The sequence below is a fragment of the Myiozetetes cayanensis genome, unplaced genomic scaffold (genome assembly GCF_022539395.1).
Source record: "Myiozetetes cayanensis isolate MyiCay16 unplaced genomic scaffold, myiCay2020 scf5-8, whole genome shotgun sequence".
Classification (NCBI taxonomy): domain Eukaryota; kingdom Metazoa; phylum Chordata; class Aves; order Passeriformes; family Tyrannidae; genus Myiozetetes; species Myiozetetes cayanensis.
The window spans coordinates 25,401,393-25,420,665 of record NW_026087742.1 but is presented as its reverse complement, the minus strand read 5'-3'; the positions used below and the strand labels follow the sequence as shown (position 1 = coordinate 25,420,665).

Below are 19,273 nucleotides of genomic sequence, written 5' to 3'. Positions count from 1 at the left end.
GGGTTTGTCCATAGGAATTCAGGCACTCCAGGAAGTGAATTGTACCCATTTTGGGCTTATACACTTGAAATGGGCAAGTTCTTCCAAAACGATGCTTTGTACCTTGATTTAATGCCTTTGACTTAGTAGAGAGATACTTGGAGAAAACAAGGGGAGATCTTAATGGGCAACAAACAAAGGGGAGTTCTTTATCATTTAGCCTCTTACTCCTAACTGTATTTTTGTTTTTCAAACATGATAAGAGCGTATATTAAATGAAGCAGACCTCATGCAGAATGTTATGTAGGTTTCGCTTGTATTTGCACTATCAGTACTGCTGGTTCATAGGAGCATACAAGAAAATACGTGTTTTAAATTAAAAAGTATGGGATGTTCATATAGACTCTAAAAACGCTGGTCGTGGCTGAAAAAATCCCGTTCTTTAAAATTAAGGCAATATAGATGCAAAAAGTCTTTTTCTTACAAGTACATGGTTAAGTTTCACACGAAAATTACGTATTTAGGATTAAACACTCCTACGTCCAGGAATTTTAAGATTGCAGTGAACCTCCTGTGGCTCCTTTCCTGTGTGTTTTGTAGCAGTTTTAGCCATCCGTTGCTTTTCTTCAGCTTGACCAATCTCGGTTTTTAGGGAAAAGTGCCGACGGTAGCCTGTGCGCGGCGGAGGGCGGGCGGGGCGCGGCGCGGCTCCGGGCCGCCTCCCGCTCGCAGCTCTCTTTCCTGCTGCCTCTTCCAGGAAGTTGGAGACGGGGTAGTCGCTCTCCGCGCTGCTCCGGTCGGGGCTGCGTAGGTCTGGGACGGCTTCCTCTGGAGGTGGGGGGCCCTGTCATGGGGATGTAGCGGGCCGCGGAGCCATGCGCGCCCCGGCGCTGCCCCGCACCTCTCTGGGGACGGTAAGTCACGGCGGGGACTTGGCCGCTCCCGGCGGAGCGGGACCGTGCGGCGGCGGGGCACCGCCTCTCCGGGCAACTCCTCCGCTCCCCCGGACCTGCGGGCGACTGCGGGTGTGCAGAGCGGTGCCCGCCGCCGAGCTTTGGGGCCCGGGCTCCCTTCGACCCTACTCGCCGCCGTAGGGCTCCGCATCGCTGCCGCTCTCCGGACAGCCCGCTTTCTGCTCGCCCTCTCCGGGGGGCTGCGGCTTCCATCTCGGCCGCCCCGCGCCGGGGCGGAGAGCGGGGGGACGGGGCTCGGTGAGTCGGCGGGGGGGCGAGGCGGGCGGTCGGGGCTGCTGCCGGAGCGGCGGTAACGGGTCGGGAAGCCGAGCCGCGCCATCAGCTGGGCGCCCGAGGGGTCACCGGGCAGCGGGACTGCGGCGAGCCCGGCGGGGCTCGCTGCCTCCCTCCCTCCGCTCCCCGCCCTCCACTGGGCACAGACTTCGCCGGCGCCGTTTCCGGGACTTATCCCTGGGTCAGGGAAAAGGCGTCTGGGCTTACAGGAGCGGCGGCGGATTCCCTGGAGCCCGCGGCGCGGCCGTTAACGCGCGGGGCGGTCCGGGGCTCGCCGGGAGCACGGAGCCGGCCGGGCTGGGATCGCTGGATCTCATCCGCTCCGCTCCCGCCGCCTCCGTGCAGGAGCCGGAGACTAACCGCCCCCGCCTTGCGGGCATTTAAAGATTAGGGGTCCTTAGCTATGTCCCAAACCACGGGATTGGGATACAAACAAGTTCAGCTTTGCAAGTAAATCTTCTTTAGCCTGCTTGCGCATCTTAGGGCAAGACATTTAAACTGCTTGTTGTAATTTTGTGGGTGAGAAAGTTGTAAAAGAAATCCGAGAGTTTTATGAACTACCTGACTGCTAGACATGAATGGCCATCCGGTATCAGCAGAGGTGTGATAAAGCTGTGACAGTAGGGGTGGCATCACTCAGCATCGTGACATGGCTACAAATTCTGCTATAGAGGCTACAAGGTCAAACGTTTTATACCTAAATACCAGAGCATCCTAGTAACACACACTTCCACCTGGCTGCGCTGAACTTGTAATTCTGGTTTAGTGGTTAATTTGCTGTCAGAAAGTTGCAACTATGTCACTCAATGTTACCCTCCTCCAGAGGAGTGTGTTTGGTTTTGGTTTGGTTTGGTTTTTTCTACTTGGAAAGTTTGGAAACCAGGTAATAAGACGTCTAGCACGGGCAAGAGAACTCAACTAAAACTTTGGAGTTGGAGCACTCTACACCTTGGCTTTAACTGTGGATCACTTACCGTCCTAGGACCTAGGAAGGGTACATAAACTGTTGACTTACGGGTAGATTTCATAGTTACCAAACCTGGACAAGTGTATTTCTGGTTTATGAATAGTGGTGCATACATTTTACCGTAACTCAGATACTATATGAGTTATTCATATTATTGACAATAAAATGCAAAAAAAAAAAATCATTGGATTCCTCAAATTAATTGTTTTATCTTCAATTAAATAATATGCTGGAGCAAGTGTCCTTCAGTGAGATATCTTTTTGAGGAAATTTCCCCCCTCCTATTTGCTTGTCATTTCAAGTTCTCAGTAACACTGTACTCCCTACAGATAATGTTTATCTTTTCCATAAAATCATATTATTTTTTTCAGCGTTACAATTCTTACTCTGTTGCATGCCCTTCCATCTGCCATTTACTTTGCATATCATCCTTTTTTTGCCCTCATGGTGTTTCTTACACCCTTGATGCCACCCTTCTAGTTTTCTGATTCTTGTATGTTTCCTGCGACTCTTCAAAATTTTCTGTAGCCTGTTTCCATGCATTTTCTCTTTTTGTCTGTCCTTGTACTCATTTTCAGCTTCTCTGCATTTTCCCCATGCACTTCTGACTGTTACAGTGGACAAAATGACATCTGTCTTTGCTGAGGCCAGCGAGTTTTCTGAAAAGAAAAAAATTATAGTGGGAGTTTCATTTCTTAAAGAAAGTTCAGTTTTATGAAGGAAAAAGACAAAATAGCCACAAGGGTGCTTCTGGCATTGATTCCTTTTGAAAGTAAAGGGAGGAATTGCCATTTTGAAGTTAGAAGCTACGTTACATAAAAATTGAAAACCAGGCCACGAAGTGAATTGGGCCACCATCCTGTTTCCAATAGTGCCCAACAGCAGGTGTCTGCCAAGTGTTTTGGAGCAGGGCAAGTGCATAGCAATAAAAAAATAAAAATACTCTCTCCAATTCCAGTGATTTGTGATGGTAGAAATTTCTGAGTTGAAATGGCATCTTCATATTTCGGACCCCAGAGTGCGTTGGGTTTTTTTTCTTCTGCTGATAAGTGTGATGATTACTTTCGGAAGCTGGGCATGTTTCTGGCACCCCCAGCACTCTGTCATGGAGACCCACATCTCAGCTACACTTTGGCTAAAAAAGTACCTCCTTGTATTTGTTTGGAGCCTGTCTCCTGCTTGTTTTATATGATGCCTCTTAGTTCTTGTATTGGAGGAGACAGGGAACACTCATCCCATTTCACCTTCTCCATGGCATTCATGACTTTGGGCCCTCTACAGTATCCTCCACTTGGTTTTGTCTTTTATAGTCCAGTATTTTTAATCATTCCCTTTATAGCAACCAGTCTGTACCACTGATTGTCATTGTTACCTTTCTCTGTATAACATCTAGTTTAATTTATATTCTCAAGATTGGGGACCAGAACTACAGTCCAGGTTCAATCATTATGGATTTTTATATTGGCATAAGAACACTATCAGTTTTGTTCTCAGATCCCATCCTAACAATTGGTAGCATTTGACTGCATTTCAAGGAGATTTTCATCTGTGTTTTTTTTTTTCCCAACCAGATTAATTCAATTTTTTAGGTACTGATTACTGTGATTTTAATTTCTGTTTTTGAGGACTGTCTACTTCTAGCCAAACGAAACGTTCATATTTGGGTCTCTGCTAATTTCAATTATGTGATAATTTTTGTTCTCATAAGTAATCAGTGTTGCCAGTTTGGATGCTTTCCCCTTTTTATCAAGTAATCCATTTTTTGCATTAGTAGTATTATTTGGGGTAAAACCAATGTTGTCATTTTGCTCTTTCTTACCCATTTTCTTTAGTCATCACAAAGGGGCTTTGTTTATATTTAGGGAAGATGCCTTGTGTTTCTTTCATAGTCTTATCATCATCCCTGGTTAACTGAGTGCTCCCTTTGGACACAGATTTTTCTGTTGCAGTCTTGGGAACCTGACAGTAGAAAGCACATCTCAAATCAATGTCACTACATTTCTCCGTTAAAATAAACAACAATGTATCTGTTCCAGTGAATAGAACTCAGCATTTGAGAATTACATGACTTAGAAATTCATCTAGTGAGTCACTGATAAGGGGCATGAGCACATCTGCAGCACAGCGTGGGCAGGGGCCAAGGGCTTGTGCCTAGTTGAAAATCATTTTGGGATTGAAGGAGGAGAACCCTGCTGAGCCTTCCCACAGCTCTTGTTCCTTCAGTGCTCTGTACAGCAGAGCAGTGGAACTCAGCCCTGAAAACAGGCAGGCAAAGTACTGGGGTGTTGTATGTCAGTGCACTGAGGACTCTGCCACAGTGTTCACCACTGTGTCCTCCGAGGAAAACTTCAAAAGAAGTTTTCTTATGATTGTGACCGCCTATTGACTTTTCCTTTATTGTCTTTCTCTCGGCTAATATGAAATAAAAACTTCTAACTTTATATACTGTGTATATATATGTATGACATTTTACGATGTGAAGTCCATGATCTTTATAGATAATCACAATTTTCTTGGGTTTTAAGTTAAGATTTCTAAGGCCTTTCTTCATTGTATCAAAGCTATAGCCAGTCTCCTGATTTTAGACAAGGCTAAAGTACAGCATTCCTCCATCTGAACTTCATGAAATGGGGGATTATTTATAATAGCAGTTCTTGTAGCCTTCTTTGACCTTTCCAGGTTTTAGTGAGCAATCAGAAAAGCTTCCTGTAAATGTTGCTTTAATGCACATTTCTAAATGTGTAAAGCAGAAGTTCTGGTTTCCCGTGCATCTTTGTATAGCAAACTAAAACATATGCCAACCTCAAAGAGCTTTTGGAAATGGCTGAAGCAGTCCAAGAACATAAGGTTAATTCTGGACCCTGATTTCTTTCATAACTCATCAATCTGAGCAGGATCTCTGTTTTCCTCTGAACATCCAAGCTGAGTAATTTTGTATGAGTCATCAAAAAAGGCTAACAGATGACTAATATGTAGAATACTTGTGCATTGAGTATGTGTCATGTTGAGTTCCTAAGCCAAGAGAACTTTCTGTTAAGAAATATTGAGACATTCTAATGACTTATAATGCCTTTTATTTGCATGTAGTTCATTAGTTTAAAAAAGGAATTTGCAAAATGGAAGTCTCTTTTGAAAGAAGCGGTTAAGTTATTCCAATTGAATCTCTGTGCAACTTTGTCCTCCAGGATTAAGAATGACAAACTAAATCTATTTGCATTTATAAAATATTTATTTTATTGATGATGATAATGTTTAGACTAAAAGACTTAATTCACAATTATTTACTACACAATATAGATAGCTATAATTATTAGTATAGTGTGCTATTTTTTTAAGCAATATTGAAGGAACAATATTAAACCTAGCAAAATAATTATTAAGTATAGACTGATGCTACTCATCCATACCAACAATCGTTGGCAAATCTCTTCTGCTCAACATTGAGGAGTAACCTGGAGGGGCATCACCACTCCAGGGAGGAGTTTCTACAGACACTTCTAGAAGGGTTGTCTTAGGCGTGCCTGCTGTTAAAATGTGGAACTAGGCTTTTTCACTGTAAAGGGATTGACTGTCAGTCCTATGTTTCTAGGCTAGCTATGTCAGCTCAGCAGCTTTAGATAAGTTATCAGTACTATCAGTTCTTTTATCAGGAACTTCACCACATCCTCACTGGTGCCAGTTTCTGCCAGGAAACACTGTTTTTCACATCCCCAGAATATTTAACTTTGGGATTGGTGAGTTGGGCTGGTCTCAGCATTCTTCAACACCAAAACCAGCATGACACCCTCTTCTCCATCCACCACTGTTAACTTTAGCAAACAGGGTGAAGTTTGAGCTGTTTTACTCCCATCTTAGGCAGAGCATCCTGCTACACCTATTAGTTCATGTGAACAGGCATTGGGTCATAACATGGTGTGTGTGGCTTAGGAGTTGTTTCTCACCTGTCTAATCCCCATCCTTCTCACTCAGTGTTTTTCCCTTCTGTGACCAGCCCTGGCCCACCTCTAGGCATCCACTGAGTTTCTAGGAGAGGGAGTCTTGCTCCCGACACAACCCTCTCCATCCTCTTTTTTCCATCACACTGTCATACTGTACCTGATTTTCTCCACCCTTCTCCCTGAGGGCAAGGAGCCTTGCAGGTAGCAGCAGGGCTACAGACCTGCATAGGCAGGCAGAGCATGTGATAGAGAGTCACGGCATCCATGCTGAGTAATTTGGTACTCCTGGCCTTGTGAGGTGACAATATGGTAGCCCTGATATGCTGCACTTTCCTGTGCTGTCCCTCTGTTTCAGACACTGTGCCTTATTTTTCCTTGACCTGAGAACACTGCCCTCAAATATCCTTTATTATTTACACCCACCTCTCTTTCTGGCATCTTGCTGTGTTTTTCACTTTTATCTTTGACGTTCCTTTCTTTCTTTGCCTTACTCTGTGGAGATGTCACCTCACTTGCAGGTCTCTGAGCGTGGCCTGGTGAGGCAGAAGGAGCAGCAAGGGTGAGAATTGTAGTAGTGGCAGTAATTCAAGAAAATTTGAGTTTGAGACGGTGAAAGGGCTCCTAACTCCTATTTTAGCTATCAGAACTTTGCATAGAAGAGCTTTTGGGCTTGTGCCTTGTTTTTTTTTGACTGTAGCTGTTGAGTAAGTGCTGGTATGAGACATAAGAAGGAACTAAGATTGCCTCACATGTGAGGAGAATGTCAGGGGAAAGTAGCTGTCACCCAGAAAAGTGGAATGTTTTAAGGAAGCAGAATTCTGGTTTTCATCTGACATATTTTGTTTATTCCTGCATCAGTTTCAGAAGTAAAGCCTAGAGTTTCTGCTGACTCTATTTTCCCTGGGGAGTCTCCACTCACTGAGATTGTGAATCAGTAGTGTGCATGATGTGGTTTTAATTATCATTCAGCTTAGGTAATACAGGTTGTCCGCTTTTCTATGCAGCATTGGGTAGTGGGTACTTGTTTTCTCTCCTGGGAAGTTGAGTATCTTGTATATCTAACAGTGGAAAATCATCTTATTTCGCTTGCAGAAGACTTTGCCTTGACAAGCTTTTATCAATGTTTTGAGGCTTCAGTGCTTGGTAAATGGAGCTATATTTGGTTGGCAGCTGGCCACCAGCAATGTTCCTCAGGGCTCAGTTCTATGGTCAATTCTGTTCAATATATTTATTCTAGATAAATTGGAGCACTGGGCAATGATTAATGGAATGAAATCTGACAAGTCCAAATGCTGGATCCTGCATCTGGGGATGCAGTACTGCCAGGCACAAGTATAAACTGGGAGAGGAGTGGCTGAAGAGCGCCCTGCAGAGCAGGCTCTGGGGGTACTGGTGGGCAGCAGCTCAGTGTGAATCAGCAGTGTGTGCCTGGGCAGCCCAGAAGGCAAACCACGTCCTGGGGAGCATCAGACACGGTGTCACCAGCCAGTCAGAGGGAGGGGAACATCCCACTGTGCTCAGCGTTGGTGTGGCCTCACACAGAGTGCTGGGTGCTGGTTGCAGTTCTGAGCCACACCATTTCAGGGGGATGTGAAGGTCCTGGAATGTGCCCAGAGGATACCAACTGCTAAGGAAATTCTTGACACTAGGTTCTCATCTCCATCAGATAGATTTATTGGCACAAATCAATTATGATATCTGGTAGCTGGAGCTAGGTGCCTCAAAAGAGGGACCCTGAAGAGAGAAATCTCTGGGCCATGACACCCTTATGATCTGACCTCCCCATTCCTCACATGACAGTCTGGACAAAACATTATTAGAGTCTGGGGTCTTCTCTGTCTTCATTGTTTCATTTCCAAGAGGTTGCCACATGGTCAGCGTCGCATCTTCTTAGGTTGGTTTCGATGGGGGTTTTGGCCAGTTCTGTAGTTCATGTTATAATATTTTTTCTTACAGTTCATATACCACAGTCTATGGGCTATTAATTTTTTTTTTTTTAACACTCTAGCTGTTAATTTTTAAGTCATGTTTAAGCTACAGTTTTTTCTATTCTAACTATTATTAACATTCAAGTTTTTATCTCCGTGTTTCACTATGATCCATCTTTGACTTATACAACACAACCATATGGTTCAGGTTGAAGCCTACAAGTTCAACTTGCAGCCTAACAATTCCAACTTATGTTAAACAAGCACTTAGCTACTTTCAAGTAATGTATAATTTTCAACAGCAACAAAGCTGGTGGAAGGGCTGGCAGATCCTGTGCCTCACAGGAGACATGTCCTGTGAGCATCTACTGAGATGTCTGGGCTTGTCTAGTTTGCAAACATGGAGGCTGAGGGGTGGTCTCATCATTCTCTACAGCTCCATGAGAAGGGGAAAGGGGAGAGGGAAGTGCTGATCCCTTCTACTTGGGATCCAGTGATAGGACACCTGGAAATAGTTCAAAGCTGAGCCAGGGGAGGTTCAGACTGGACACTGGGAAGCATTTCTTTACTGAGAGGGTGGTCAGACACAGGAACAGGCTTCCTAGAGAGGTGGTTGATGCCCCAAAGCTGTCAGTGTTTAAGAGGCATTTGGACAATGACCTGAACAACATGCTTTAACTTTTGGTCAGCCCTGAAGGGATCAGGCAGTTGGACCATATGATTGTTGTAGATCCTTTCCAACTGAAATAGGATAGAATATTTTACTTTCATGTACTGCCTCAATTTTATGCAGTCTGTTGCTGGTATAAATCAGTGTACTGCTGAATGGCTTGAGAAGTTGCTTAAAATGCTGATGGTTTTTTCACCGTGTGAATGATTTTTCTGGATGGCCAAGCCATTGGTTTGTGAGTCACTTGTGGCCTGTGACTCGCTGTTCCTCAGATTATGATCAGTAATTGTGTGTTAACTCTGGTTTTATTACACATATAGACACACTTTCACCTAATCTGAAAAATAGAAAATGTTTCTGTTTTCTTTTGGTTTTGAAGGTGTATCTGACCAATTTTCTCTGTGTTTTTGGCTTTGACACTTCCATCTTCTTTCTGTTGCTGACTTTCGTGACTTACGGGCTAACTGTGTATATTCTTATGTCAGGGAATCGATCATTGGCCAGAGAATGGGATTTTTTTATTGTTGCTGTGTGTCAGACCAGACCATCTGCGTGAATGATCTTTTACCCATTTTCCTGCAAGCAAGCAATCTTGTAAGACTGCCATCTGCTGAAGCAATTTTTGTTTCTTATAGAGGAGTTGTTGAAGTGCTTACAATTATCCTGTGGTCAGATAATTAAGTCTGAAATGATAGCTATTTAAATATGTGGTTCTCTTTTCCTGTTCACCATTTTAACATCTGGTCTATTGAATGTGTCCTTGTATGACAGAGCTCTCTGAAAAATGGTGTTTTAGCTTTGTCAGAGTTGCAAAGCCCCATGCTTCTTGAGGTTTTAAGTTGCTTTTATGTATGTACCTTTCTCCCCCAAAGCTTTAATTCTGAGAGAGAAACAGGACAGCGTGGGGCTGTCATAGACGTCTCATTTTGTGTATCTTTTCTTGAGCTTGCAACCACAAAATTGGTATCAGCATTGTGGTTTACCCTTATTGGTTTACTTTGCTTTTGCTATAACTCTCCTAGCTGAAAAAGCAAAAAAGAAACAGAACTCTGAAGCTGTGCCTGTACTGCTGGGCATCTTGCCACTTTCAAAAAAAGGAAGCTGGGCAAACATTACAATTAAAGGGAAGATAGCGTGGTAAAACTCTGTATGAGACTATTTGCATGGGGTGGTGTTTTTTGCAAAAAACTTAGTTGATTCATACGATCTGATGCATTGGCACAAGCTCTCTGCAACACACTCAGAAGCATCAACATATATATGGCCAGATGGTGTGGCCAGGATCACTTGTGTGCAACGTGGATGACAAGGGATACTGGTTGTCAAGTCTTCATTGTGCTGCTAGAGTTCTTTATGGTATTACAGACTAGGGTTTGGGTAAATCTATCATATCCTTCAGGAGTTATCAGCTGGGATGGGAGGGGTCTTTGCTGTAGAAACTTGCTGAATCCAGGTTTCACAAATCTTGGGTCAAGTTGTTACCTGGGTTTGTTTTGTTTGTTGGGCTTTTTAAAATCTTTTTGTTGTTGTATGTTTCTTCCTTGTTTGAATGCATATTTGAAAGACATGTCTAGGATCTGTTTTTCTTTTGGGCCAACAGGCAGAGGAATAGGGTTTGTGATATGCTGCAATCTCGTTACCATCCTCCTGGTGCAGGATCTTTTGGTGATGAGTCATCTATGCTGTGGTCTTACCAGAGTGTAGACCTTTTGGCCATGACATAAACATATTTCTCAATTTCACTGCTGGGAATAGTGTCTTGAAAAAAATGTCCAGGGAATGGCGTCCTTCATTATTGATACAGGCTGTTCTTCTAACCCTTTGTTAGTGTGCGTGTGTACATATTCATGCTCTCTTACAGTCACATGGCAGTCATGCCAGTCTTAATATTTCTGTTAAGATTGGCATGACAACAGTAATTTTCAAGTGGAAAAATAGAAATAAAATCTTAAAGGAATTTTTTAAAAAAAGAAAATGTAAATTTTTGTGTCAGAATGTACAGGCTGATGTTATCAGCTGCAGTTTAAGAAGTATGTTTGATGTGGGGAGAAGTTGAAAACTTGAATTTCCAATATTTCTAGGACTGCCTTGCTCAGGAGTAGTTTTGGAAGCTTTCCTGTACTTTTAAGGCAGTGAAATCCTCCTCTGCATTCTTATTCCAAACTTCCCATCTTGTGTATTTCCTCAGTAGAACTGCAAGTACTGGATGCATTCTTCTCTGTGGAACTGTATTTATTCTAGATAAATCTACATGGATGGCCTTACTGCCTTCCTTAATAAAAACATTCCTTTGCTCTTGCATAACTTTCTCACAAGCTGCAGCATTTTCAAAGCATTCTATCTGTAAATTGCACATCATGAAAAGTATTTGGTTTATATACAACCAGTTTGTCATAGAGACCATTACATGGCATATTACTAACAGAGATGACAGGCATTCATTTTTGTTGTTGGTTTTTTTTTGTTGTTTTTGTAAATCATCTGCCCCCCATACATTTGTCAATGGAGAGTGCTAATCTCAGAATTGTCAAGTAAATTGAACTCACTGTTATAGTAAAATTTGATTCTAAGTGCTGAAGTCAGGGGTGCAGTCTGCAAGGGGTATGATGTTTTCTCACCTTGTTTCTCTCCCTCCATCTGCATTTACAGGTTATCCTAACGTTTATCTGTGTGTTGACAAAGGAATCTGTAGAAATTACTCCGGTGCCATATACACTGCAAGTCCATCGTGTAGCTCTGGATGGAAGAGACCCCTCTAACCCCTTGAGGAAAGAAAAGAAGCAGGTACATTGTCAACTGGACCAATACCTACATCCCAGAAAGACCCACTGCTGCATGAGGTGTCATGCAGGTATGTAAAATAAATACAGTAGTACCAACCTTCATCTTGGGGGCATTTCCGCACTCTCAAACTTTCTCTTTCCTACAGCTACATCAGTGCTCCCTTCCTTAGTACCTACCCCTTCTTATTCCTTATCTCTTGGGCTGTCAGTGTCATTCACACTGGTGGGAGGAAGCATACTTGGTCCTCACACCATAAACTCCAGGGTTTCTTTGAGGAACCAGTGACTCTGCCTTCCTGTCAGAGCTCTCTTAGGTGATTTTCTTGCAGGTACCTACAAGGCAAGAGACTGTGATCGGCCTGACCAGGCACCTGTCTGTCTTCCGTGTGCTAATGGCACATTCACAGCAGTTGATAACATCATGTCTAAATGCTTCCAGTGTACACGTTGTCGTACAGGTGAGTTATTATCAACTCTGTAGGATCTGAGGAAAATGGTGGTGGATGGGGGCTGGAGGGGATGGCAAGGTGAGCGAGGAAGCTTGAAAAAGTAAGCAGTCGAATGGGTAAGATAATGTATGGGAGGGGATTGGGGACAGCAGGAATAAGGGTTACCAAATTACTGCAGTCTGAGAAACGGTTTGCAGGCCTTTTTGGCCCTCTTCTGTGAAAATTAGGGGATAACAATACCTATCATTGTGCTCTCAGCTCTCAGCTGAAGGTGCGGTAAGAGGTTGGAATAATCCTTTCTCCTTTCTTTCCTCAGAACTCCAGCAGATAGTAGAGGCCCCCTGCAACCCCAAAGCAAGATACTGTATGTGGATGTCTGAAGAATCAATATCATTTTGGTTCTGAACCTGATCTCTTCCAGTGTAGGAACTGCAGCTCATGTGACAATGGGATTATTGCCAGCTGTGAGTATGACATGGATATGGCTCCAGTACAGACATACTGTACTAGGGTAGACATTAGCAACCCTTTGCTCATTTCTGACATGCTGCAGTGCCTTGCCCTGAAATTACTGTAGTTTCAGAGCAACTCTTGGGTTTGTCTGCTCCCTTTCCCCAGAAAGACTGCCATTTTTTCCTGCCTTGCCATCAATCCCTGCTTTCTATCGCAGTTTCTTCCTTCTGTCCTTGAACATTTTCCTGGTTTTTAGGTGTTGTGAGGTGCTATTTTCTAGTTAATTTTGGTGCCTCTGCCTTGCCTGTCCTGAAGCAGGGTCTTTGTGCTCTAGAGCAGGTTTCCCTCTTGCCTTCCTTTTTTTGTCTTTTTCCTCATGCTCATTGCATTTCCCTACCAGTGCTGGCAGCACTTTGAGTACAATGGATGAAAATACTGCTGGCCCCGGTGCTCAGCTGAACTCCTTATCAGTCAGTTGCTGAACCACCACAGTGTTCTGTGCAGTGTTTTAAAGAGCTGTCTAGGTAATGCTGAACTATACCCAGTGGAACTGGGCATTACCCTGGGATAATGCAGGTGTCTGGGAAAAGTACCTCTGTTAGCTGTCCTAAGGTGCCTCATCTTCAGTCAGGAATCAGAGATCTTAAACAAATACTGTTTGCTCCCCTCTACTTTGTCCTGTAGTCTAATGTCCCTTAAGTCCCCCTTACCTTTTTCTCCCAAAGCTATCCCCTCTCCTTTGCAAATCCTGCTGCTCCTGATCCCTTTCCCATCTCTTACCCTGTCTAGTGTGAGGTTTGCTGCTTCACTGGTGAATGTGTTCCCTCTGGTGCTCAGTAATCTTGTCATGGTTTCCACACTTGTGCTTATCCACAATTGTCATCATTGTGTGCTACCCTTGAGCAGTTTCCTTCCCTCTTAGCTGACATAGAACTGTTTTAGTCCTGTCCCTCACTTGCCACAGAATGCTGCTTGTTCTAGTACTTTTTTCCCTCCTCTCATGTAGCTTGAAGTCCTCCGATAACTGTTCTTGTCTGCTCCTCCTCACACTTGTTTTACTCAGTGTCCATCCTGTGACTTGCTTAGAAGTGATAGCTCTTGCATTTCTTACCCCTTCCACTCACAGAATATCAGATCACAAGAGTAGATATGTGTCCCTTGGCTTGAAGTGATTTCTCCCTGCCCTGGACTGACTTCCTCACCAGTCCCAGCTGCTCAGGGACCACTTCTCCCTCATCTTCGCCTGACTAATGTGGTTTCCCCTTCCTGTCATGCTTGAACTTGAGTAACTTTTCCTGCTTTTGCACATTAGACCAATTTCAGCTGCACTGTAATTTGAGTTCCTTTCCCTCCTCTAATCCTGTCTCGCATGTAGACTGAATCTTTTTTCTCTTCTTCAGTAGCAGTTTTCCAGGCTTAAAGAGGGATAATCTCTCATTCATCTTGGAGTGGATTTTTCTCCTTTTGTTTTCTTCTCTGTCCAGATTATGGCAACAGTTTCTTCTTTTCTCTACAGGTTCAAAGGACAGGGACACAATTTGCAGGTGTAAGCCTCAGTTCTTCCTGTCACGTAGTAACATTTGCAAGCCTTGCAACAGGTGAGCTTTTTTACTCTGGGTGTCCCACCACTGAGTAGGAGTCATGAACTCCAAGGAGGGAGGAAATTTTTCTCAGGTTCTTTCCATCTAGACATAATTTTACAACATTCTGCCTTTCTGGGGCAATTAGGTCTTCCCCTCTGACACCCCCAGTCTCCTCTGTGTAGGCATCAACCCACTAAAAAGCCAAAGTCACTTGCCACACTGCAAGTTAATTAGGATGGTTGAAAATGGCTAGTGTATCATTTCATGCACACTCACATCTCTGGTTTGCTCTTTCAGCTGCACTGGAGAAGAATGCTTGCAGTGTCATAGCCCAGTGACTACCCCACCAACTTCATCCGAGCTAAGTGAGTTTCAGGAAACTGAGGGGCAGTGGAATCTTTTTAGTATGGGCTGTTGTTCTGTTAATGCCTTTTGAAAAGTGTTACTTTTTCACTCTCTCAAACCATTACATATAATTATGTATATGTTCACTTACTGTTTTTCCTCTAGCACTTACCTCCTCCTTTCTTAGTCACACACACGTTTGCTCTCTTCCTTTTGTCCAGGCGGGACCCTTGTCCTTGGCATCCTTGTTGCAATATTTGGAGTTATCTCTATCCTCTACATTGTAAATAAAGTTGGGAAGCTGGTCCAGGAAAATAGGATAGTGTCGTCTTTCTACTCCTGTGGTGAGTACAGCAGCATATGCAGTGATATTGATTGGGATAGACATCATTTTCTGTGTGTTTCTGTATGTGCACACATGTGAGGGGACAAGTGGAATCCCTTTACTCCGCTTTTCTGCAAGGCCAGAGAATTCAATAGCTAAGGCTGTTGTTAAGGTTCTTGCAGCTCTTCGTCCATGCCCACAGCTGTGAGTGGAAGTGCATGTGAGCTCATTGCTGGGATATGTGCATTTTGCTATAAGCCCTTTTTGAGAGTAGGACTGTGATAACTGCCTTCCTGTTTTCTCTGGAATGAGAGGAAGTAAAAATAATTTCTACTTTCTTTTTCTTTTCTTTGAAGTTTCTTTGCCACAGACAACCAAGGAGCCAGTACCAGAGGTGAGCAAGATGAGGGGTATAAAACCTTACCTTCCAATTTCTACTATGTTAGCCTGGGATCAAGGGTAATATTTTTCCCCATGGGCTGTTTTCAGGCCTTGTATTTTCAAATGAGCTGAGTAATAGGGCTGTTTAATTCAGAAGTCATTTTCTGTAAAAAGGTGGAGCCATTAACATTTTACTTCCCTTCTTCTAGAGGATGCTTCTCAAACTCCTGGTTTTTGCCTTTTTCTTTCTGGATGCATTTTGTTCAGATAACTGGCCCTTAATCCCCTTTTCTCTCTGTGTACCCCAAGCTTGGAGGATTTAACTAATTTTACTTCACTTTAGATGAACTACTCCACTAGCCTTTCAGTGCTGCTTCACAGCATTCTCTCAGGTCCAATGTAGAAATAAGCAGTTGAGGTGGGCTTTCCACAGCCTTACAGAGAAGGCTGATGGGAAAGGTGGAATGTGGAGTTTTAGAATGGTGGTGATTTTGTGTCTCAGCCTTACTTGATTTTGTAAAGAAATGTTTTTTTTTTCCAGACTACTGTTTTTTGGTACCAAAAAAGAGTTAAACTCTTAGGGTTCTGCTGGAAAGAAACATGTAGTGTTTTCTGCTCAAACACAGCATATAGGAAGAAATAAAATCTTAGCACCTGCTCCCCTAAATTTGTCTTGGATAAATGTTAGTATATAAAGATAGTGATTACTTGCAGGAGACAGGTGTATTGTGCTGCAGTGGGTAATTCTGAAATAAGCAATGTATCTTTCAGGTTGAGGTAAAAAGAAATGAAGTTTCCTTTCTTCTTCCTGAGTCCAAGAAGGAAATAGAATTGCCAGTGAATGCAACACCATCTGCACCTCTGCCACAAAGTTCACATGAGTTACCAGACTGTGTCAGACCTGCAAGGAAGACACAGCTTCCAGACAGTAAGTGGAACACCCCCATCCTTCCCTCCTTCCCCAGGCAAATGAGAACCTGATTATGCAGTTGCAGCTAGGAGTACGTTGGACAGATCTTACCCAGTGTACATGACCTGTGTCTATACTTCATGTAAGGCACAGTACAAAGGCAAAAGCATGCCCAGAGCCTGTGAATGTGTAGATGCTAAATATCTGTGCAGGGCCTTTCTGTTGCCCCTTTTCCCAACCAGCCAAATGGATTGTGTTGACATGCTGTCAGTTTTAATGCCTCTGGGGTAGTGACCCAGAACAATTTTTTTTCCAGCAATGTATGGCAGCAAGGCCCTAAGTATGTGAGCTTGCCTCTGCTCATAACCATTACATTTTGTGGGATAAGAGCAAGTCTGGACATCACATGAGTCTGTGTGATTACTCTGGAGAAGACCTGAACAGCAGGGGGCAATGCAAGATCCCAAGGCACCATCCAGCCCTGGATTAGTTGCATTCTCCTTGAGGCCGCATAATCTTGTTTCTCACAGTTTTCCTTCTCTTCTCGCAGACCCTGCTATTCTCTACACTGTGGTGGATCACGTACCGCCATCTCGGTGGAAAGAGTTTGTGCGGCGTCTGGGTCTGAGTGACTATGACCTAGAGCGAATTGAGCTGGACCATCGGCGTTTACGAGATGCCCAGTACGAAATGCTTAGACTGTGGAAACTGCAGATGGGCCGTGCTGCAACTGTGGAGCACATCAGCTCTGTTCTCAACCAGATGGAGCTCAGTGGCTGCAGTGATGCTATTCAAGAGGCTCTGCTAAACCAGAACTCTCCTCAACCTTGCAACCTCCACAACCATCTTTAATCTATTTCTGCTTTGTTGCCTTTGCTATGACTGTTAAGAGTGGATAAAAACTCTCTTACTTTCCCCATATTTCCCCATCTTCCTAACACTTGTCAGCTGGGTTTGTTGGAGACAGCAGCAGATTATGCTGGAGGAAGGCTGAGGTTTTCTTCTCAACCACCAGGTAGTTCAACACCTTTAAGCCACAACAGACCCCTGCAACAACTCCTTTTTCAAGGAGGGAAAGCACCTCATAATGGAAGAGGTGTGTGGACTCTTACCAAGATGAAAACAGGAGCTCTGAGTGACTTGATAGATCAGCTGCTCTATGGACAAGTTGTTGCTGAAACAGCAACAACTACAAGTTGTGCTGGGTAAACTTGTAGGGTAATTTGGTTAGGCTGGCAGTTCAGATGCTAAAGCACTTACTCACTTCTTGCAGATCTATTTTTCTGCGAGATCAACCAGTTGAAGTGGCTCACATTGCAGCCGTTTGATTCCCACTCGGTAAGTAGTGGGAGGATGTGCCTATTTCTGGGAGCAGGAGAGGATTGCCCCCTCTCGGTATCAACGAGTAATTATCGCTGTGGCAAAAGACTTTGAGATTCAGAAGTGGTGGCTCTCTCTGTGAGAAACTGGAGGATGGTATCCCTAACACACCATTTCCCTTAGGCTCCAGGGGAGTAAGGGTTCTGAGACAGCGAGTCAGATGAGAGAGTTGGTGCTTTTTTTCCGAGTTTTTTTTCTATACCTAGAAACCATGTAAGTTAGCATTAACAAAACACCTGCCTGTGTGTTTGTCCAAGTGCAGAGTGGGAAGGACTGCATGCATCTGTCTGGGTGAGATGGTACCTATTCACCTGGTAGCATGAGCACCTCTGCAACTCTTGCTTCCACACAGGTCAGTAGGCTCATGTCTACCTGCTTATCTATCTGAATGATTCAATGAATCTAATCTAACTGCAAATGGGACTGTATATGTGTCTGTATAGATATTTTAGCAACTTTTGAATAACTTCACACTACTTCCTAAACTGCATTCTGTGATTGCTACTTGGGTGTGAGAGCCATTTGGTACCATCTCCAGGCTCTCACCATCATTTTCTCACTGCTGTTACCCTGGGTGAACTAAAAGTAGCAAAAATCAATTAGCCTGCATCAGGTGCAGGTTGTCCACACATTTGTAACATGGATTTTTTTAATCTCTCATCTTTTGACCAGAGAGAAACTTTCTATTGTAAATACACTAAATGCTCTGAATTAAAATTAGTATTTTTACCTCCTTTCTGGTTTTGTTCTTATCAGCTTCTTTTCTGTGACTGTGGATAGGGGCAGAAGAAGAGGAATAACTTCCAAAAGTGGCAAGAGTGGATGGCCTGGTGGTCTCATGTTTCTTTTAAGGACCCTCCCCCAACTTTTATGTGCTTTTGTATGTAAACCTTAGCTGACCTCAAATGACAACAAGATAGCTGAGGGCAGGAAGCAGGACTGAAATTAAATCCAGTTGCAGGTCTTCTCAGATATTCAAGAGTTAAAGGGGATGCTAGCACATTTAAAGTGAATTTTTAAACAGTATACAATGAGTAATTTTGATTTGTATTTGGCTTTTTAAACAGGAAAATATCTTTAAATAAAAGAATAATACATTATACTTTAATGTTAATCTTACATGTTTTTGTCTGAGGATCCAAAGCATCATGTTAAGGCAGTTAGGACTATTCCACTTGAAGGTTTCCTACTTGAAACTTAGAAATTCCTGACAGTCAATGACAAAGCTGGGAACTGAAGTCAGTTTTAATTCCCAGTCTGAGGCCTTGTTTTGCTATGCCTACAGACTATTTTAATTGAGGATGATTTTTTTGTTTGTTTGTTTGTTTGTTTTGCATCAGAGACAGTACAAAGCTCAGTGTAATACAGTTTTGCTTTCATAATTTATGTTCAACAAGCACAGCAGCATTGTAACTATTCGAAGTACATGCTGTAGATTGAAACTGTGCTTAAATTGGGGAAACTCTCTGAAATCTTCCAAGCCTTAGGTGGGTTTTTTTTTGGCCCACACCTCAAACAATGTAATCCATCATTTAACATTCATGTGTTTCAAAGGTCATGGCACAATGTAAACCACAAGCAGCAGGCCCCAGGCCACTGCTTGGTTGCCAGTGGCTTCATGCAGGAATTTTACAGAAATCCATGGCTATGAAATTCTCTTCAAGGTAATGAAGGTGACTTGGGTGGGTAATATATACGACTATGGGAGTGGAAGTTCCTCACGCTGCTGCCTCTGAGCCTCAGAGCAGTCGCCAGAAAAATGCAACTGTTTATGTAATTTTATTTATTTGCCTTACTACTAGTTGAACAGCTAATGCTGAAGTGATGATGCCCGAATATAGAACATTTACATTATAATTGCACTGGGTACAGTTCTGGTGTCCCCAACATAAGAAGGACATGGAATTGTTGGAGCAAGTCCAGAGGAGGGCCAAG

At 43.4% G+C, this 19,273-nt stretch overlaps 1 protein-coding gene across 1 annotated transcript; it reads left to right on the top strand.

Moving 5' to 3' along the window:
• The first annotated feature begins 725 nt into the window (after positions 1-725).
• Positions 726-18,072, top strand: TNFRSF1A (TNF receptor superfamily member 1A). The gene is given in 11 exon segments (XM_050333558.1): positions 726-893; positions 11,379-11,580; positions 11,842-11,970; positions 12,278-12,306; positions 12,308-12,425; positions 13,931-14,012; positions 14,295-14,362; positions 14,564-14,686; positions 15,024-15,061; positions 15,820-15,976; positions 16,509-18,072. Coding segments are annotated over 11 exon segments (1,287 nt in total). The 5' UTR covers positions 726-854; the 3' UTR covers positions 16,811-18,072.
• Positions 18,073-19,273: the final 1,201 nt, after the last annotated feature.